The sequence below is a fragment of the Eubalaena glacialis genome, chromosome 5 (assembly GCF_028564815.1).
Source record: "Eubalaena glacialis isolate mEubGla1 chromosome 5, mEubGla1.1.hap2.+ XY, whole genome shotgun sequence".
NCBI lineage: Eukaryota > Metazoa > Chordata > Mammalia > Artiodactyla > Balaenidae > Eubalaena > Eubalaena glacialis.
The window spans coordinates 65,557,561-65,579,946 of record NC_083720.1 but is presented as its reverse complement, the minus strand read 5'-3'; the positions used below and the strand labels follow the sequence as shown (position 1 = coordinate 65,579,946).

The 22,386-nt window shown below is 39.9% G+C and overlaps 1 protein-coding gene across 4 annotated transcripts in view; it reads right to left on the bottom strand.

The window, feature by feature from the left end:
* FAM114A1 (family with sequence similarity 114 member A1) overlaps positions 1-22,386 on the bottom strand; it is a 61,605-nt gene that overhangs the window by 21,508 nt on the left and 17,711 nt on the right. For 3 of the 4 annotated variants that reach the window (XM_061191322.1, XM_061191321.1, XM_061191325.1), the window contains exons 3-7: positions 21,292-21,379; positions 10,578-10,691; positions 10,352-10,458; positions 7,664-7,798; positions 2,722-2,874 (exon numbers count right to left, since the gene is read on the bottom strand). In XM_061191322.1, coding sequence (XP_061047305.1) covers positions 2,722-2,874; positions 7,664-7,798; positions 10,352-10,458; positions 10,578-10,691; positions 21,292-21,379 — 597 coding nt within the window. The remainder of the gene's footprint in view (positions 1-2,721; positions 2,875-7,663; positions 7,799-10,351; positions 10,459-10,577; positions 10,692-21,291; positions 21,380-22,386) is intronic. The other variant, XM_061191324.1, reaches the window with a different exon arrangement.

Here is a 22,386-nt window from a genome sequence, read left to right as displayed (position 1 = left end):
TGGAAAGCTGCCTGCTGACCAGACACTCGTACCTTGGACTGTCACAGGAGTGTGGAGAACTCTTACTGTTTTTGACCCATATATTTTTAGGACTATTTATTATAACACCCAGTAACTATTATTACTAAGCCAAGAAAAAGTTCTGCATTTCTCACTATGAAAACTACGAAAATCTCCAGGCTGGGGAAAGAAAGCAGAGCTTGTGGGAGCAGTATGCCAACAGAGGGAAATGCCCCCCTCCAGGGACCAAACTGCCTTCCTGGCAACATCAGTCCTTTGGGGCTCTTTTCTAGAGGCCTGGGGCTGTTTTACAGCTAGACCTGCATTGGAACCAGCCAGAGTGGAATGTCTCTCTACCACCGTGATAGATTCAAGGCGCCATGCTCCCCTGTAATGTTTTCAATAATAATAACATGTATATATAAGAATGCATATAAAAATAAAATGTCGGGCTTCCCTGGTGGCGCAGTGGTTGAGAATCTGCCTGCCAATGCAGGGGACACGGGTTTGAGCCCTGGTCTGGGAGGTTCCCACATGCCGCGGAGCGACTAGGCCCGTGAGCCACAGTTGCTGAGCCTGCGCGTCTGGAGCCTGTGCTCCACAACAAGAGAGGCCGCGATAGTGAGAGGCCCGCGCACCGCGATGAAGAGTGGCCCCCGCTTGCCGCAACTAGAGAAAGCCCTCGCACAGAAACGAAGACCCAACACAGCCATAAAAAAAAAAAAAAAAAAAAAATTAAAAAAATATTAAAAAATCAAATGTCATCAACATTATATATGCATATACATGTGTATGTATAAAATGGCAGCTAACGTTTATTGACTGCTTATTATGTATTAGGCATGCTGCAACTAGCTTCACATGGATTATCTCATTTAATTCTTTTAATAATTTTACGAAGTTGATTAGCATTCCCATTTCATAGATAAGGAGACTGAGGTAAGACAGGTCCAAAACCATACAGCTACTGAGTGGCATTTGATCACATAATGTCTGACCCCAAACCCTGCTTTTATAGGGAAAAGTTTGTGCTTCAGTGGAAAACTACATTTTCCAGATCACACTTTACCAGATTATTGGATTCTGATTCCATGGGAGTAATTTTATAACTCCGTAAAATGTAGACAGCTGATAGCAGTGCAAAACAATAATGAATTTTGCCCAGTGGAGGGACAACCTCTCCTTCTATGGAAAAACCAGGTTTGTGTCCATTTGTACATTCATTTCAAAATTGCTTTATTTCATATGAATTTTTGCTTCTTTGGCTTTTCCTTCGAACCGGTTATAACATCTGTCTGGTTCTTTCATTTAATTAATGAGGTAAGTAAATTCTTTGATTTGTGTTCATTTGGTATCTGCATGAGTCATGATTTTGCTTTAAAAAAAATGATCCGTTAACAGTTTAACCACAAGACTGTCAGTGATGGCTGACGGATAACAAAAAAGGAAATAAACACATAGTAACTTATAATTCTGTAATCTTGTGTGTGTGTGTGTCCATCCTGTTTGGTTCTTGGTTACCTGTTATATGGCAGAGGTCATCTTTCCCTGACTAGGTGGGCTTCAAGAATGTCTCAACCCCCCTAAGTCCAAATGTAAGAAGACAAGGCCAACAGAGAGTCAAAAATCACTGTTCGCTTCTAAGGCTTACTTCCAAGTTCAGCCTCCTGTCTGAGGACCTGCCTCTCCCCCCAGTAAATGTCACTGGGATGGCCCATGGCCCCTCCCAGGAGGTCCATAGGGTACTGCCCTGTGGCCTCCACTGCAAAAACACCCCAGACTACAGTCAGCCTGACTCACAAAAGAGCAGTATATACAATTAAATGAGTTAATAGTTTTAAAGTGCTTAGATTAATGATTATATAAATGCCATATAAGTGTTTGTTAAATAAAAACACACACATCTGGGGACACACACACACACACACACACACACGCACACAGAGCCTTTTAAATAAAAGAAATCACCAACCCTGCTGACTTCCACTATTCATGTTTGTTTTCTTGGGATCAGAGAGTGTGAATGTGCAGGGCTGTTAGGTAATTTCCCAGAGCTCTGCTCAGGAGCATCACTAAATAGAGCTTTAACGCCCCGGAAGATAATCCTGCCCTTTGTGGCCCAGGCATTCTAACCAATGGGTGAATAAATAACTATATCACCCATGAAACTAAATATATTAGAACCCTGCAGTCTGGGAGAAATACCAGCTGCTTTGTCTCCACTGGGTAGGAATGAAGACATGGCCTGGCAGGGCACCTCTGATCTGGATACTACATCGTCAAAGGGAGGCACAGGCCAGGCGCTGACAGCCAGGGTTTGCACGGCCTTTTGGGCCATGAGTTGGGGGTGGTGATGACTCCTATCATGCTGGCCCTCCTGGGGCTGGTGAAGGGGAACAGCTAGGCACAGGATAGAGAGAAAATAATATGGAGCCTGAGGGGGGTCATCAGGCTGGACAGTATCTGTGACCTCAGCACAGCAATGAGGCTCTAAAAAGGAGGCTTTCTTTCATGTTTAAGAAGATGTATTCACTCCAGATGCCTCTAATGTAGTAGACAGTCCTCAGACCCCAAATGTGGGAGATGAGTACAGGGACCCTGTGTGTGTGTGTGTGTGTGTGTGTGTGTGTATGTGTATTTAATAAATTTTTTTTAAACATTAAAAAAAAAAAGAAGACGTATTCATGAGCATGCTACTTCAAATGACCAGGACAGACATACCTTGCTTTCGCTTTCATTGGACAGAATTTCCAGGGCTTCCAGGTGTGACAAACCCTGATACTCATCAAACAGCATCCCGTAGTGTGCGGTCCTCTCGGCCGTGAGCTGCTGCGCCAGCCTCTGCTTCTCCTTCTCCTTGGCTTCCCGCAACATCTGCACAAATACACAGTGTTTGTAAACTAGGTGTACGCTTAAAAGCCGCATTTCCTGCGGAAGATGTTGGGGGAGATGAGCACTGACTTGGTACTTGTGAAGAGTAGGTTTCAGTCACTGTGGAAATTCTAAAAAAATGACTTTTTGCATTGATTTTACTCAGTTTTTTACATAATATTCCACTTTGAACTTTTCATGTTCATATGTACACAGCAAAACAAAGCAAAAATTCTACACCCAGGAAGAGGACTGAAAAGAAGCAAAACAAAAGCAGAACAGTGGTTTCTACTGAAGTGTTTTCCATGTGTGTGATTAATCTTATTTTTTAAAATGTCCAGACTTCCTATAATGAGCAAATTTTATGTACACTGGGAAAGTTGAATCTATTGTGACAGGATTAATTGCAACTTGTGCACCTAGGCAGACTTCAAAGCAAAAATAAGCTGGTCTGATTTTATTTGAGTTATTTAAAAATTTTGTGTGTGTGGTTATTAAACATCTTTGATGAAAATAATTAATAAAATATAAACTCATAGTGTATTCCTCACCAGATACTTAATATAAATATAAATATTAATATAAATAAGAATGTTAGCTTATCAATTCTTTGATAGATTGGTTTCGAGAAATACTGTGAACCGAGTTCCTCTCCAGGTTGATCATTTTTCTCCAGTTATTTTTCTGTTGATTAAATAATAAGACAGTAAAATAAACACAAGTCCACCAGTTACTCTTAATTGCCTGCCTTTGCTTTCTTCGATTCTAAGCATCTTTTATTTGCTTCCTCATCAAGGTGACTGTGGCACTTAGTTTATAGGATTCTCTAATATCTGTGAAGAGCACCATAAATGCATTGGCCACCACAAGGTCACAAGGGGAAGATCATGAAAGAATAGATTTTGGTTTTTATTATGTGTCAATAAACAATCAGCTTCATTCTCCTTTTTGGTTCTTGAGGTTGTTAACCCCAAACCCACCAGGCTGCAGACAGAATTCTCCCTCCTGCCTGTCTTTAAGACTAAATAAGTATAAGATCTGAAAGTTTTCAAAACAGCCCCATCAAATCATTCCTGGGCATTGTTAACATTTACAATAAAACCCAGCTACTCCCACAGATCTCACTGGCTTGGGTGGTGGTGAAATAAAGTAACAAAGTGACACTGAAATTGCTTTCTTTCCTACACCAACTTCCATCTCTAATTTCTAATTCAGGTTAGAGGGGAAAAAGGGATGCAATAAAAGGTAAAGGGAAACGGTCACTTTGGAATGATGTGGATTCACCCAAGAAATGGAGAGTGAAATTAAAGTGGCCTAAAGAAGAACTCACTGGCTTTTGGGGCGCTGCTGCTACATTCCTTCTGGAGAAGAAAAGGAGATTGGTTTAAATAGCAGTGAGTGAGTCTGGCGTGGAAGACTTTGGGACAGAAGGGCAGCTTTGGAAACTTACACCAGTGGGATCTGAGAATCACCCTGTCCCCATGTTATTCAAAGAGTAAGATAGAATGCATGAGAAACTTAGGGAGGGCATGCATGAACATTTCTGATGTCTAGAGTTACTTAGTGTGGATTAGGAAAAACGTAACAGATGTCCCTCTCTCAGTTGATGGCAGCTTCCTCCTTGTAGCTGCTCAGGCAAAAACCTTGGAATCATCCGTGCCTCTTCCTTTTATCTCATACTCCATATTCAGTCCACCAGGAACTCTGGATCGACCTTCAAACTACACCCAGAACCAGCCTTCATCACCACCTTCATGGCTTCACACCGCTCTGAGCCACCATTATCCTTTGTTTAGATACCTGCAAACGCCTCCTGAGGAGGCTGTGAGGGGGGAGCATAAATGACCAAGAGCCCCGAGGGTGCGCTTTGAAACCCACTCTTCATTTGCACTGAGGTCATGCCTCTTACCACCTCCCCCTGCCAATCACTGGTGCAGCAGGGATGTTAGGGCAGACCTTCTCCTAGGAGATGGAAACTCCTCTGTCAGTGGACTTTGGCTGAAGGACTCTCCCATGGCTTTGCCAAACCTTCCTTAGACTGCACAGCAGTCTAGGATGATTGCACCCAGTCTCCTTTCTTGTTCCCCTCCACTGGGATCAGACTTGCATTGTGGTCTGACGGCTCTCCCCCAACTCCCACAATTTTCTCTCACATTGTCATTTCTACCAATAAAATCCTTGCACGTTTAAACTTACCTTGGCATCTGCTTCTGGGAGGACGTAGACTGATACACACTCTAACTGGTCTCCCTGACCTTCATCCTCCCCGCAACCTAGTCTATTTTCAACACCATAACTAGAGTGATACTTTTAAAATCAGATCTTGTCACTCCAAAACGTTGCAATGGCCTCCCCATTACACTAATAGTAAAGTCAAAGGTTCTTAACAAACGCCCTCCACAATCTTCCGTCACCTGCTCCCCATGACCACTCTGGCCTCATCTTCAGCAACTCTCATCCTGGCTCACTCCTCTCCCACCACACAGCATCCTTGCTCTTCCTTGTTCATCCCAGACACTCTTGCCTCAGGGCCTTTGCACAAGCTGCTCTTTCTGCTTGAAATGTGCCTCACCCAGATTCTGCATAGTCAAGCCCCTCATCTCCTTCAAGTATTTGCTCAAACGTCATTCATCTATCTTCATGAAGTTCTCCCTCACAATCTGACTTAATACTTAACCTGCCCCTCACTCCCATATTCCTGATTACCCTCTTTCTGCTCTACTTTTTCTATTTTTTTGACAGCACTCATCATCTTCTAAAATATGAGATAATGTTTATTGTTTGTTTGTCCCTTCTCACTAGAACAAATCTCCATAATGACAGGGATATTTATCCATTTTGACCACTGATGTATCTCAAGTGCTTAGAACAGTGCCTAGCACACAGTGGACATTCAAAATGCATTGTGGAGTGAATGACGGAATGAAAAATTACTGTTTGGAAGGAAGCTGAAGTGGGTAATGGCCCCCCACATATTTTTTCTCCCCTGTCTATGAGGCTGGAAGTAAAGGATTTTAAGATCGTAGAGCCACAAGACGTGGGCTGCCCACGAACGCTAACACTATAGGAATGAAAGATAAAACTTCTTCATTTTAAGCCACATTGATACTTGGGTTATTATTATTATTTTTGGTTTTGTTTTGTATTTGTACAACATCTAGTGTTAATGGCCTGATTAATACAAAATCTATTTTCTTCTTTAAGGATCAGGAGGGTGATGGTCTAGCTGATCCTGCCAAGTCCCTACCTGGGCTGTAATATCACAGTGGTTGTATGTGGGTTATTCTGGAAGAGCCAAGAAGAAATAACCTAAAAATCAGACTTTTCAGGAGCTGCCACTAACCTGTTGCCAGTGGTAGCTCCTTCGTGGCTTCCCAGCACTGAGCCACGGGAAGATGTGTTTGTCCTGCCTGTGAAATTTATAAGATCCTGCATCTGCTACTCCTGATTTTGATAAGACATAGAGAGACCTGGTGTATCAGACTCTTAAGCGGGAAGGGGAAAAGGGGCATGATTGACACTATGGGGTCTGAGCTGGGCATGTGTCAACTGAAAGAGCAAGTTCCGTATTAGAGTTTTGTATTTGGAAAATAAGATAAACATTATTTTTAATTTTACTGACTACTGTAAGCAAAACATAGATTAAATTCTTCATACCATATTTCTCAAGGAGGAACACTTTAGAGCTGGAAGTATGAGAGGAGAAGTCTAACCTTGCACATAGTAAGAGAAATATAAATTGAAATTCCAATGAGATACAATTTCTACCTGTCATCTTGACACATAAAAAAGACAATGACAACAACTAACATTCTTGGGTGCTAACTACGAGTCAGGTTCTATTCTAACTCATTTCATCCTCACAACAAAGCGATCAGTAGGTATTGATGTTCCCAGTGTGCAGATGAGTAATCTGAGGCACAGAAGGGCTAAGTCATCTGCTCAAGGTCGTGTAGCTAGAACGTGGTAGAGCTGGAATATAATGGTACTATAGGCTGAATGCTTGTGTTTCCCCAAAATTCTTATGTTGAAACATAATCCCCAGTGTGATGCTATTTGGAGGTGGGGCCTTTGGGAGGTGATTAGGTCATGAGGGTGGAACCCTTACGAACAGGATTCATGTCCTTATAAAAGAGACCCAGAGAGCTCCTTTGCCTTCTTCCACCATGCGAAGAAACTGTGTGAAAACGTCTGTCTATGAATCAGAAAGCAGGCCCTTACCAGGCACTGAATCTGCTGCTATTCTGATCTTGAACTTCCCAGACTCCAGAACTTTGAGAAATAAATGTTTGTTGTTTATAAGCCCCCCAGTCTGCAGTATTCTGTTAGAGCAGCCCGAATGGACTAAGACAAATGGCATCAATGGAATCATCCTCAAGAAATTATTAAGTATAATTTATACTTAATAAAGCAAGGTACAAAGGAGCAGGGTTAGTATGCTAACATTTGGTTGAAGAAGTTTGTATGTATATATGTGCACATGTATATATACGTATATGTTTAGCTACATCTATCTATATAGTCATATCTATATCCATATCTATATCTATATCTATATCTAAATCTGTCTATATAATGTCTCTGATAGAATCTGTAAGAAGTCGTTAACAATGGTTGTCTCCCATGATGTGTGGCTGGGGAAAGGGGTGTATTAGAAACTCAATTTTCACTCCCTGATATTTTGTGTCATTTGAATTTGACATGTGCTTTAAAATATCTATTAAAAAAGATAAATAAAAATTTATTTACTTTATTGACCGAAAGAACAAATCACAAAAGTACATAATCCCACCTGAGATAAGGAAACGGTTCTCTCCATGAGTGTCTTGGTCCGCTTAAAACCTGGGTCACTTTCTGCAAGGACATTCATAGTTTTCTTGCCAATGAATTCCAGAGCATCAAGACCACCTGTTAAGACGCTTTTACCCTGCCAATGAGATAATTGCACGAGATTAGGTTTTCATGTTTTGCTGTTTCGAGGCAGTCAGCACCTCCTAGACTGCACTATCTTCAAATATTAAAGCAATATAAAGTCACAATTTTTTCTCATCAGGAGATTTATCATCCATTTAATCCTATTTTCTTTTCCGTGGAAGAGCGTTATGTCATATAATTTGTAGGACATGCAATGTTATTAAATAAGGATGCTTAAGAAAACCAAAGCACATTAGGGATTAATTTTATTGGCTGTGTGTATGAATAGATATGTCCCTAAGACAAAAAATTAATAGGTGACCCAATTGCTGTTTTTGTTTGAAAAAATTTCAACCCAAGTAACAGAATTATTTGGAGCACTCTATAAAAATGTCAAATACTCTTGCCAGTTTAGGGAATTCTTTAATATAGGGCCCTAGAGTGTAGGACCCTCAGGCTGTTTCAGTGGCTCTTGCATACTTTCAGAAAGTAGCAATAACCACCTATAATTAGTATTTTCATGAAATAAGACAGGTTGATTCCATGTGCTTCTGGCTTTAGAAATTGTTCTATTATGTAGTTAACTACTGCAAATTCCTTTGCCAGTCACTGTTTCTCTTTTAAAAAAAAGTAAAACAACCAAGATTTACTCACATAAACTGTACCTACAAACGGAACTGCTTACATTTCTTTGCAACATCTTCTTTGCCTATACCCCAACTATACAACTACAATTACAATATGCATATATCTGTGGTTTTTTCTCACCTTACATGAGTTTGCGTAGGTTATATTTTATTATTACATTATTCTTTATATGCATTATCCATTTTCATAATTATCACTTCAACAGCAATATTTGATTTCACTGATTAATATGCTTTATTAGTCATCTCCATCTTGGACATTTAGACTGTTTTCAGGTTTGGGAGCCAATCAATAATCACACTACAAAACAGATTTTTAAATGCACATATTTTGGGAGGACTAGGGGATATCAGCAATTCACACTTTTGCATAATTTGATTTACTTTCTCCTAACATCCTGTGAGGGATTACTTCAGTAGAGAATAAGATGGGAGAAGGAAGGATGAAGGGAATTTGAGTAAGGGCAGACTTGGTAGGGCGGTGTCTGGAGCTTGGGAAAAGGAAGAACCGGAAGGTTGGAGAGCACACAGAAAGGAATGTGAGGATGCTGAGGACAAACTCAGAGGGCCCTGCCTCGTAGCTCAGGGAGACCGTGGATTTACTTCCTTTTTTTTATTTTGGCTGTGCCTTTGTAGCATACGGCATGTGGGATCTTAGTTCCCCGACCAGGGATCGAACCCGCTTCCCTTGCGTTGGGAGCGTGAAGTCTTAGCCACTAGACCACCAGGGAAGTCCCCATGAATTCACTTCTTACGCCAGAGGTAATGAAAGCCCTTTGTCCCATCCCCAACCCTACAACCCTCCCCGCACACCCGCCATGGGCATACTGGACTTGTCCTGCTATCTGACTCCTAAAACATACTTGCTGACCCCCGTTCTCCCTGCTTAGTCAAGAGGACCTCGAGTAGCAAGGAAAGGAACAGTCATTTCCTATTTCTGGCATGCCCTGACCTGAAGTCTGGCTAAGACACCCCCATATGTGTGTCCACAGCCCCCTCTTCTTCCCATACAGTATTGCATTTGACAACTGTTAAGTTGCCTCCACCTTCCAGGATGTTATGCCCTCTTGTCTTTCAGCTTATGCCCAGCATCTAGCATAGCTCTTGGGATATAATGAAAGCTAATTACCTTTTTTTTTTAAATGAATGAATGAATAAATTGGACGTGAGCCATAGTTCTTAAAAAACTAGTTATTTGGTTTCACACAGCAGAAAGTAAACCTCTTCTTTCTGATCCTGAAGACCAGCTAACTGCCTTATCTCAGTTGGGGTGCATCCCCCTTTTTTCATTATTCATCAGTGTTTTGTTGTCAATAACAAGCTTCTTAAGCTTCTTTAAAAGGAAGGGGCCTGGGAAGGAGGGATGGGTATTAGGGCTATTCAAGGAAAGAGGAGAGTGGGAATTGGGAGGTAGGGATGGAGGAAGAATGTTGGTCTTAGTTATCTGGAAACACTTTAGAAACATGTTGGGGAATGTTCCTGATTCTTTACTGGTATATATATATATATATATATATATATATATATATATATATACCTGAATCACTTTATAATTTTTCAAATTGAAGGTTAAGAAACATAGAGCATCTCAGAAAAACAGCTCTAAGAAAGAGCCCTCTCTGCCTGCAAACAGAGGCTGTCCTTGCAGCCACTGGAAAGGACACTGTTATATCAGACTGAAAAATGTTCCTTCTAAGCAGCTCCCTTCTTTTAAACATAAAATATATTTCATTTTGTTCTTATCATTTTGGTTCCAAGGTTACGCCTACTCCGTGGGAGAAAGCATAACAAAATCATAATCCAAAGTTATGAGCAAGACCATCTTTTCTCTGATGTATCTAGGTCACTGGTAAATAGAAATATCAAAAAAAGGCACTGGCAGACCTCAGGGAAAACAGAGGAAGCAGCTAACGACTCACTGTGCTCTGAACCGCATTGGTGATGGCTGACAGCATGCCCCGAGACCCCGATGAAGGAGAAGTGGGTGGGCTTTCTGAAGGCCTCTGATCTGTGGCTGCAACTGCTACTGAAGAGAAAAACACCCTTTTAGAGCTCGTTTTGCTGATATGAACTTGGAAATCTATTTGTGCACATGGTGTAATGCAGCCCAAGTCCAAGAAATCCCCAAATAAATGCACCACTCACTTCGAGGGACTTCATTTGCAGTATCAGGTTGGGCCCCTTCGGAAGAGCCAGAATTCACACTATGAATCCGGAGGGTGACCCCTGCTTTTTCCTTGACCGCTGTCAACCCATGACCTGTCAGGAAATAAAATATGGCTCATAGATACAATAGAAGCCCACGGTCTGCAGGTTCCATAGCTTATCTCCCAGAGCTCTTGTAAGCTGTAGGTGTATATCCCGACTGTGAGAGAACGTGGTGATTAACAGCACAGACTCTGCGAGCCCTCAGATGTGGGTTCCAGTCTGATCTCAGTTTCACCATCACCCAGCTGGGTGACTTTTGAGAAGTTACCACCTCTCTGTGACTCAATTTCTCCACTGTGTTGTCGTGGGAGCAAATAAGTGCATGTACAGGGCTCCCAGATGCTTTATTAGTCCCTCTTACTTCTCACACTATCTAACTAGCAACCTGGGGTTTCCAACCCAAGATATTATCTGTGAATGGTATCCCTGTCTTACCCTCTTTCCTCTTTTCTAAGCTTCTCAAGGCAGGTATGTGTCATTCATTTTTTGATTCCTTGCAGGCCTATCCTATTGCAGGTACTCAATTACCATTTGTTGAATTGAAATCAGCTGAGCCTTAACAAACTCAAAGTGTCAGTCATTCCTTTAGTACGGTCTGTATGTGTGAGAGCAGGGTCTGGAGATGACATGTCAAGATCCAAAGGCAAGCCAGTGGGAAAACCAGAAAGGGCACTCAACAGCTCTGATAGTTATCTTAAGCAGTAACAGTCCAAACACAAGATGTAAGAATAGTTGGCCAGGATGAGGGGCACTGATTTTACTCTATCTGAGCGGGGACAATCCCTATAATTCCCTGGAGCCCAGCACAGTGTGTATTCAACATCAATAACTGTTTAGTGAATACAGAGCTGACCTTCTCATCCACTCCCCCCACCCCACCCCTGACACATACACACAAACAAAGTTTGGCTTGACAGAGAAATAGCCTTGTCTACATTTTATTTTGGAGCCATTTTTTTCTCCTTAAGGAAATAGTCTAGTGATGTCCTAAGTGGCTGCTTGAGTTCTTGGAGAAGCAGCCTGGGCTGCCATCATCACAGCACTCACCTCCCCCTTAGTGCTCGGGGAGAAAATGAAAGATTCACTCAGGACCTAGGCAACCTCAGGTTGTTAAAACCCAAGGCAGCAGCAATATTAATATCTGGGGGTAAAAGGTCCAAGTCACAGCAGGATTTGAGAGCCAAAGAGAACCATCTAGTTGTAGAGGGCACCATTCAAATGACTGACCATCCATCTCCTGAATAAGAGAAAGACATGGATGAACCCCAAACCCAAAGAGTCATATTTCATCAGTCGTAACCTTGCTTATCAGAGGGATCTTAACTTAATCACGGCACCGAAATTTGCCAAACTGATAGAGGACTAATTATATCCAGTGGGAATCACCTGTTATTATACACTATCTAGAAAACACTGAAACTTAGGAAACATTATTTACAATGTTTACAACATTAATTACATACAAAACATATGACTATATTCATGTGTAGATCATTAGACACAGTCCGAATTCATTACTGAGTTACTTTTAAAAAAGATGCACTATAACTGCTAAAAGTAAGACTTGATTCTCTCTAGCTTCCAATTAATTCAAAGCATTTCAATGGAAACTCACTGGAGTTTCAGTAACACATGTAAATTATGGGATATAATTATCTAACTTCATTATATACTGAGCTCATATTCCTTGACATCCTTTAAAAGCACAAATATTTTCAAAAAGGAAATAATGTACATCTAAATCTCCATCCATGATTCTCATTTAGATTTCTGAGAGCTAAAATCAAGGGATAAATGAGTTTCAGAAGGCTGGTTGGCATCTGCTGTATCTTCTTTGTGTAAACTGTACAACAGAGATGATTCCATATCCTTCCCTGAGACCATTCAGGGTTTAATGAACCTCACTGTCATTACCTCCTCTTTCACCTTCTCCATCTCTTTGCAGGTTAGAGCCATGTCTGAATCTTTTCCCGGGGAAGAACAGCTTCTCACCATCTCAGAACACAAACGACTATGGATATGTATGCATTACCTGCCTCTAGAAAAATCGCTTTGTTTCTGGAAGGAAATACCATTTTATGTGCATAATAAGTAGAATGTGTCTTTTTAACAGACATGACAATAGGCTGCTACTCCACCTACACACACACACACACACACACACATACACACACACACACATACACACACTACTGAGGTATAATGGATGTACAAGGATTTGCACATATTTAAGATTCCTCCAATTATATTTTCTAATTAACAGTTCTTTTTTTCTGAGTTCTTTTGTTAGTGAAAGTACATCTTTAACTACATTCTACTAGAAATATAAAGCTATGGTTTTTCATAGCTAAGGTTTAGACTCTATGCCACACCCTACTTTGAAGAATAACTTCTAAAATTTTACTTAGTGTGACATCTAGTGCCCAGACAAGGAAGTAATAATATGGAGCCACTGCTGCCTTTTGACTGAGAGCGATTCATTCTCAGAGATACTGATTTTGTTCTACCAATAACAGAGAAAAACAACCAATATGAATAGTACTACAGGGTATAGTTCATGGATTCATTTCTTCACATGTCATCATGAACCCTAAGTATCTCCAAGAAATGAACCCATCCAAATTCTATGGTTCTAAAGACGGAATATCCTCTACTCTGACTTACTACAGTAAAAAGGTGAGTACTGCAAAGAAGGTAAGATAATACATGCTGTGTTACTGTATCATTTAAAAACAAATATTAAATGATTGGCTGGTGTTTAATTTATCATCCATACTCTAGTGGAAAACACCCTAAACTTAGGAGTCAGGAGTCTTGTGGAGGAATTTTGGTTCCATCAGTTATTAGCCATGTGCTCTTGGTAACCTTTCTGAGTCTCTGCTGCTGTGTCTTCTCTGAAAGGAGGTTTATAACATCTACCTCTCAGGGTTTTATAAGGTCACTGAGAAGAAATATGTGAAACCCTTGGTACTGGTCAACATTATTGAGCACTTACTATGTCCCAGGCACTGGAGTAAATATTTTCAGTGTAGTAAATTATCTTATTTAATCTTTTCATTATGAAGTAAGAGATACTATTATGCCCATTTCACGATTGAGAAAACTGAGACCTGGTGATGTGAAATTACTTGCTGAAGGTCCCCAAACCAATAAGTGGCAGAGGCAGGATTTGAACCCCATATTTCTGACTCTAAAACTCACTTGCTCCATCACTATGTTATGTTAAGAAAGTCTTACATGCCATTTCTAGTTGATTAAACGTCATTTTAGTCCCATTTCTATAACTCCTTGGAAATCAGATACTTAATCAGGAGCTTCCTCATTTTTAAAATATTGGTTTATGTTAAAATTAGCTTGAGTTACCTTACCTTGACCAAACAGCCAGGTGAAGGTCACCTCTGCAGTGAAACCTTCCTCTAACCCTGGCCCTCCCAGCTGTGCCTTGGGTTGGTACAGCTTAATGTTTTTAGGATCATCCCTGTGCTGTGCAGGCACGGATCCCAAGACACTGTGTGGTGCTGTCTTCTCCCTCCAGTTTAATTTTTTCTCAAAAACTTTTTACCAACCTCGCTTCTTGTCGAGAAGATCAAAACCCCATTGAAGGGAGGTCTCCCCTCTTTCTGGAGGATGAAAATAATTTGTTGTTGGTGGGAGGGTCTCTCTGACCAAGTGGTAACTTAGGGGAGCAACAGTAGTTCTACACAGCACCCTGGATGACTGGGTAGCCTTATGGGTACTTTCTGCTGGTCCCTTATGATAAAGGACCCCCCAGGAGGGCAGCAGCTAACTTGTTCAGAGGGTTCTCCCCTTTTAGATTGCTTTAATCTTTAATATAACATTTCCTTCTTTTTCATTTCATTGCTTTCTTTTTCTTTTTAAAAGGTGGATATATAGAAAAGAAACTTAAAAAAAATCCCATAATCTCATTTCTCTGATATATCTGGTTGAGTTCTAAAAATAAACATTTATTAGGTTAATCTATATCAAGGTACTGTGAGAGTTCATTATAACATTTTTGCAACTCTTCTGTAGGTCTGAATATTTTTCAAAATAAAACTTTTAATTAAAGTGATAAAAAATGTAAAATTAAATAAATAAGTAAAAATAAACATTTATAATGTTAGCAAAATCAGAGTATAGAAACATAGACAACAGAAGGTGGGCCAGCCTCCTTCTCCCTAAACAGCGCCTATTGACCTAACAGTCAATACAGTCTATGAGCTTACAGGGGCCTATGGAATGATTTAAGACCTGAAAAGAAGTATTGGTTCTAAAAGACAAAAAAGGAAATTTGCAAATTAGAAATTAAATAATATTTACTTAAATGTATTCAAAAATGTAATATTTGGTCAACTGGTCAACTATAGTTCAAGTAAATTCAACTCTTCCACAGTTATATATAAATTATATATTTAATGAGGGATGTGGGTGCATTTTATTATATTTGTTGTGATATGAGAGGGACTTCCAAAAGGAGGGGGTTCTTAAAAGACTTAAAGGGGCCCTGCCTTCCTTCCAGCCCCACTCCCTACCCCCATTTCCTTCTAAAGATAACAAGTCTGATTTGTTTCTTGTTGATTCCTTTAAGGGAAAAGTTCTGAAAAGCACATCCCTACATATAAGTGTTTTAGACCTGGCTTTACCATATACAGTGGGGGTCTCAGCATGTGTACATGGTGGTGGAGGCTGTGTGTGCTGCCTGGGTTCCCAGTGCTCCTTCACCCCTGCTGACAGCTAGCTCTCAGCTAAACGCCTCCCTTTGAAATGCCCTTCACCAAAGGGAACTGGCTCCCTCAAAACTGTACTGTAATGACTGGTCAGTGGGGAAGTTGGTGATACAAAAGCCTGGTCCTGGGCATTATGCCCTGGGACAGCTCTGAAGAGTCATCCCAACCCCCAAGCTCCCTATGGGATGGGCTGTGGCCTCTGATGCAACTGCACTGCAGCCCAGTTCTGCTTTCCTAGTCCTTCGCTATCTTGCAAGGCTTGCTCCTGAGAGTCCTTCCTAATAAAACTCCAGGACACTCATCCCTGCCTCAGTTTCTCCCCGGGCATCCGACCTAGGACACTGATCTACCTCATTCTTTTTAATGGTTGCATAGAATCAGAATTCCACTGAATGACTCTGTCATGTTTAACATTCTCTGTGGATGGATACTTGGGTTGTTTCCAGTTTCTCATATATGCCTGGTGAACTTCCTCAGCTCTTTCAGGTCTCTGCTCAAATACCATTTCATTAAGATCTACCGCACACCACCCTTTTTAAAAGCTTAACCTGTACTCCTGACACTACCTTATATTTTTCATGGACTTAACACTTTATAACCCTCTCTATAATTTTCCTACTCATTATGTGTATTGTTTATTTTTTAATTTTTAAAAATTTTAATTTTATTGGAGTATAGTTGATTTACAATGTTGTGTTAGTTTCAGGTGTACAGCAAAGTGAGTCAGTTATAAATATGCATGTAATCATTCTTTTTTAGATTCTTTTCTTATATAGGTTATCCCAGAATATTGAATAGAGTTCCCTGTGCTATACAGTAGGTCCTTGTTGGTTATCTATCTTATATATAGTAGTGTGTGTACGTTCATCCCAAGCTCCTGATTTATCCCTCCCCCCAACATTTCCCCTTTGGTAACAGAAGTTTGTTTTTGATATCTGTAAGTCTGTTTCTGTTTTGCAAACAAGTTCATTTGTTTCAGCCTTTTTAAAAATTAGATTCCACATATGAGTGCTATCATAAGATATTTGTCTTTGTCTGACTTACTTCACTTAGTATGATAATCTCTAGGTCCTTCCATGTTGCTGCAAATGGCATTATTCCATTCTCTTTTATGGCTGAGTAATATTCCATTATATAAATATATACCACATCTTCTTTATCCATTCCTCTGTCAATAGACATTTAGGTTGCTTCCATGTCTTGGCTATTGTAAATAGTGCTGCAATGAACATTGGGGTGCATGTATCCTTTCGAATTATGGTTTTTTTCTGGGTATATGCCCAGGAGTGGGATTGCTGGATGTATATTGTTCATTGTTTGCATCCTTCCACGAGTCTGTAAGCTCTACTACAAGGTCTTCATCTTGCTTACTCACTGCTTTACCTCAAGTGCCTAGAATAGGGCCTGGTAAGATATGTATTTGCTGAGTGAATTCCATATTGAACACCTTTGGACATATACATTAATGAACTTTTGCAAAGAATCAACAGTGGAACTGCTGGATGAGGACACATGCATTTAAAATTTTATAGATAGTGTTAATTGCTCTTCTAAGGTTGTGCCAATTTCTACTCTTCTTTGGGTGAATTTTTGAGAAAGAGAACAATTTTAAAATATTGGCTGTAAAACCGATAGCTAGTGGGAAGCAGGCTCATAGCACAGGGAGATCAGCTCAGTGCTTTGTGATCACCTAGAGGGGTGGGATAGGGAGGGTGGGAGGGAGGGAGACACAAGAAGGAGGAGATATGGGGATATATGTATAGCTGATTCACTTTGTTATATAGCAGAAACTAACACACCATTGTAAAGCAATTATACTCCAATAAAGATGTTAAAAAATAAATAAATAAATAAAAATAAAAATATTGGCTGCATTTCAGACTCTACTATCAATGAATTCAAGATATTATAGTTGTGAGAAGTAGTTATTTAGAAAAACACACAGATGGTGTTGCTGTGCTCAACTAAAGCCAACTTCAGGGCAGCAGAAACTGCAGCCAATTAACCTTCCTTTTGGAAAAGTCTTCCCTCTCCGTAATGATGGTTGATGCCCAATCTGTAATCAGATACTCACTTCTCTTTAGGTTCAAAATTGACAAGAAGAGTTTCTGAACTCATAGTGTTTGCCTTGCCATCACATAGGAATTCATTAACTTATTCATAGATTGTAAAGGATTGTGAACAAACTCCAAGCATTAATCCTATTATCTTTTGTATCAATGATCCTTGAGAATTTTCACATCATCAGCAATGTCACCTTCAAAAATGAATCCATGTGATATTGATACTGAAATACCTAGTTAAGAGTTCTTACTGTAGTATCATTCTGACAAGTTTGCCGTTCTCTGTGATAAAAAGACACTGTCATTATTTCTGACAGTGCTGGTAGAAGACTTTCATTAAAATGTGCTGAAGGAAAAAAATCGTGTAACTCAGGAGAGGATGGGGAAGGAGAACAATGGTAACTCTGAAAAGGTAAATATGTGGATCAGATCTCCCTCCCCGTCCTCAGGTACTCTTATACAAGGTGTTGAGACTCATAAAACTGTCAAAACTAGAATTTTAAATAAACATGTAGGTCATTTGTAGTATCTGGAAATAAGCTGATGTATTCTACTGTATAATTTTTACCTTGGTATATTTGTATATGTCTCAGCATTGTTGACTTTCACTTTGATTACTGGTCCATCACTTAGCTTAGCAATATATTCTATGATTAAGTCAGGTCTCTAAGGTGCTTGTGGGAAATCACATCTGGTTCTCACAACAGTACTTTGAAATTATCATCAAAATTGCTTTTTTCTTTTTTTTTTTTTTACATTTTCCTTTCCCACTCTGGTTTCTTCCTGGATCTTAAATAACAACCATTTTCATTGTATCTTATGAACTTGTCCAAAGGCATGAGTGGCAGCTAATCAAGTCTTCTTAGAATGTGATAATAGCGTGGCTGTCAACGAAACTAATGCAGGAGATATGGCCTCTCCAAAAACAATTGTTGGCTGAGAAATGTTTGATTTTATACAAGCATTGGAAAGGTTGCTTTTTCTCATTTTCCCTTAACCTTGGGGGTCAAAGTAGTGAGGCAAAAGATAAAATATAAAAATACAGTGTAGCAAAAAGTCAATCAATTTTCTATATTTTTCTACTTAGCACAATGGTTACAAATATCTTTCTCCTGCTATATACAGCCACAAACTATGGAATCATTATATTCTGGAAGTTGGAAGGAATCTTAGAATTTCTCAAGTTCTTCCACCCATACTTTTCCAAGTAAGGAAGCTGAGTCTGGAGAGGTTCAGTGCATAGTGTAGCTAGGTAGTGACAATTCTCTGTGATCACAAGTTAGTAGCAGTTGGGACCGGGTCTCAGGTCTTATGAGTTCTGATACAGTGCTCTTTCCAGGAAAGAACCACCTTCTAAATCTTTCCATTCTCCAATTACTCTCCTGCCAACTCTAAACAGTTCTAATGATTGTGACTGCAGTTTTTCAACAACTGTAAGAAGCACCGGTTTCTGTTTCTAGTGCTCAATCGACAGCTCTGAGTTTTGTTATAGATGCTGTCTTGCATAGAATTCCATCTGCAACTGGAATTACCCCGAGGGTAACATGAGGTTTCTGAGTGGGAATTAATTGCAATAGAATATGTGGTTATTTTCTTTCTTTACTTTCCACAGGCAATTTATAAACCTTCAAGAGCTTGTGTGCTGCTGTGAGTGCTCTGTTTTCCAATAAGTTTTTTCGCCCTGTGATAATAAACTGTTCATGCTGCAAAGCCCTGGATGGATATTATTTGCCTGTACATAATGGAAGGTCTGCCTTGCTTGCCTCTCTCAATCCAAAGATAGTAGCTCAAGATAGACCACAACCCAGGACGGTGCCCATAACTTTTTCAAACTTCTGTAAACAGGTGGTTGAACCCTATTCTAACCATCTGTTTCAGGCTGTGAGCCTGGCTAAGACACTTCTCCATTTGTGGGACACTTGTGATCTCTGTTATCTTTTGGGAGTCAAATTCCCAATCACCACCGCTGCCTGTTTCCAGCCTTGGAATCTAAGCCTCCACTTATGCTTCAAGTTTTAGTTCTCTATCAGGTCCACCAAAATACTTATCTCGTTTTCAAGTATATACTGCTATTAGTTTAGCTACTATTACTTTGTAAAGTTAAAGCCCATCCTGACCAAAAATCTCCAAAATATACCTGGAGAACAACTTAGGGGTGGCATTCAGCTATCTTGTTATTGCATTTATTGGGGTTGTGATGACCAGTGGTGATGAACAAATTTAGTCTCTACATCTCTAAAGATAGCTCCAATTTTTCCAAAGGGATTCCTAGAATGAGTATCAATATTTCAAATTTTCTTTGCTCTCCCTCATGTGCCCTTTGGTCATTGTGGGTGCAAATAAGAGAAAAATGCCAAGATTAAAATGCTTTTCAAACTTCCAACATATATCAGGGAGACAGTGCTTTGGGAAAGATCCCTGGTGTTCTCCTTACTTATTGCAAGTAATAATAAATCCTTTCTTCTCCTGAAAAAAAAATTCCAACATGTAGCCAGAGTCCTTAAAAAATACTAAGTTTCTGGCATTGGTGGTATAACTGATGAGGTTTTCAAATGGAAAAGGGAGGTTTGTTAGGGAGAATTGAAAGATCACCCCAAGATTCTCAACCCTGGCATATACAACATGTAATCCCCCCACTTTGAGTGTGGACAGGATTGTGAATATGATGGGATTCATTCCCATGATTAGGTTACATTATACAGTAAAGGTGAAGGGACTTTTCAGAAGTAATTAAGGTCCTTAATCAGTTGAATTTGAGTTAATCAAAAGAGAGATCCTGGATGAGCCTGAACTAATCAGGTGGGCTTTAAAAGGGACTTGGGCCCTTCCTAAAGGGAGAGATTTGAAGCATGGGAGAAATTATCCTGCTGGCTTTGAAGAAGGACCTAGGAGTAACAGTGAATTGGACCAATTCATGGCCCATCACAAGATCCTCATGCACAGAGATACCTTGAGAACACCTGAGTTAGATGATCTGCAAGCTGTGTTACCTGTGGCTTCCCCTGTTCTGCTCTTCATTCTTCACCCTCAAGATGAAATGCTACGGCTACATTATCTTAGACACGTTTATGTTGTACCTTCAGTTTTCATGAAGAGTGGATATAAGAAATGGTCACATGAAGAATATTTTGACAAACCTTCACTGATGAAGACATTGTCCATTATATTTTCTCTTTGTATACGAGCCAATACGGGACATTTCTTCAAAAGTTTAATACAAGGAAAATAAATTTATCTAAATAAACTTAAGTCTTGTTTTATCACTCAGTGAGATAGATAATCTACTGGTAGCCAAGAATCTCAGAGTTAAGGTCAATGTTCAGTTATATTAGCCTTGATATATATCTCCTTCCTAACTGCATTTTTTTTTTTTTGTATTTGTATTTCAATACCCTGTGATGAATGCCTTTTATTGAGATACCTCAAATCCTTTTAGGGAGTAGGCTATTTGCATATTTTAAAATGTTCAAGCGGGATGATAAACACAAAGCATTAAGAATATATTATAAAAGCCCAAATCTTATATTCTAAGATGCAATATAATATAATGGTTAAAAGCCATACTGTGTGGTTCAAAGCCCAATTCAGCCACTCCTGACTTTGGATAATGTTTAACCTCTCTGTGATTCAGCTTCCTTACCTCTAAAATGGAGAAAATAAGAGTACCTCCTCATAGGGTTATTTTGAAGAATAAATATATTAATATACAGGAAGCACTTAAAACAGCAAACACTGAAAACAATTTGCTCTTATTATGTCATGAGCTAATGTTAAACTCTATCAGTACATGGTATGATCAAAACGTCATATCCTATTTGGCTCCTGAACTTTATCCATTCAAACGCAATGTGTAATGCTTACCTACTGTGGCAGATGCTGATGAGAGCAGAGATTTGCCCCAGGAGCCCCAGCCTGCCCATCCCCCTCCATGTGGAGAGGAATCCACGGCCTGCAAAAAACCAGATTACCCACAAGGTCAGCAATTTCATTTATCCCTGAATGGAAAAACACCCATTCATTTGAAACAAAGAGAAGGTTAAAAAAAAATCACCAACAACCATATCTCACTGGCTTATAGTTTATAAGGGCCATAAAAGAATATACCAGTCTACACTGCAATGTGTACTTTGGAACCAAATTGGTTTGTAGTGGTGTTGGCTTCTGAGGGCTTAGCTTGAAGTGAGAAGGGAATTTGATGTCAACTAAGACCCAAATCTCCCATTATCTGGAAGACAGGGATAGGGCTGTGGAGGGGAGGGGGAGATTTAATATTTTAGGGCACAGAGTGATTTGTCAAAACTCCAAAACGACCTTGACTCATGCAATTTTTACAGAACTAAAATAATGTGCTCTTCAAGGTAGAGTTAACTTTCAAATCTCTGGGGTGGTAGGAGGGAGTTCTGGCATGGATGGTAGTAGGCAAAGTGTCTAGAAAAGCATCAATAAGCTTGGAGATGGCGAATAGCAACAGGAAGCCTTTTGAGGAAGACAACTTTCAAGGTGTCCACTCCACTCACAATGACCCCTGTAACTATATTTCTCACTGTCCCTGGGATTACTTGATTCAAATTCTTTTTCCTAGGTATTTTGATTGGGACTGAGAGATTCTGGTTCAGCTTGAATAGAAGATAAAAACTCAGACAATGTGGGGTGACCATATTCTACCCACCATGCAGACTAAGAATTAAGAGAAAGCACAGTGAGCAGAATGAAAGAGATACGCTCAGAGAAGCTGTTTGGATTCCAGATAGCTTCTCAGCCTCTGCTTCCTGTCCCTCTTCAAGGCCCTGCTGCATTCCTACTTTTTGGTTTTATGAGAGTCCAGCACAGTGTTTCTCTCTCTTTTAATGTTTTGTTCACTGTTATGTCCACAGAGCATAGAAGAACACATGGCATATAATGAGTGCTTAATACATTTAGTTGTTAAATAAATGACTGAAATTCATCCATTTTCTT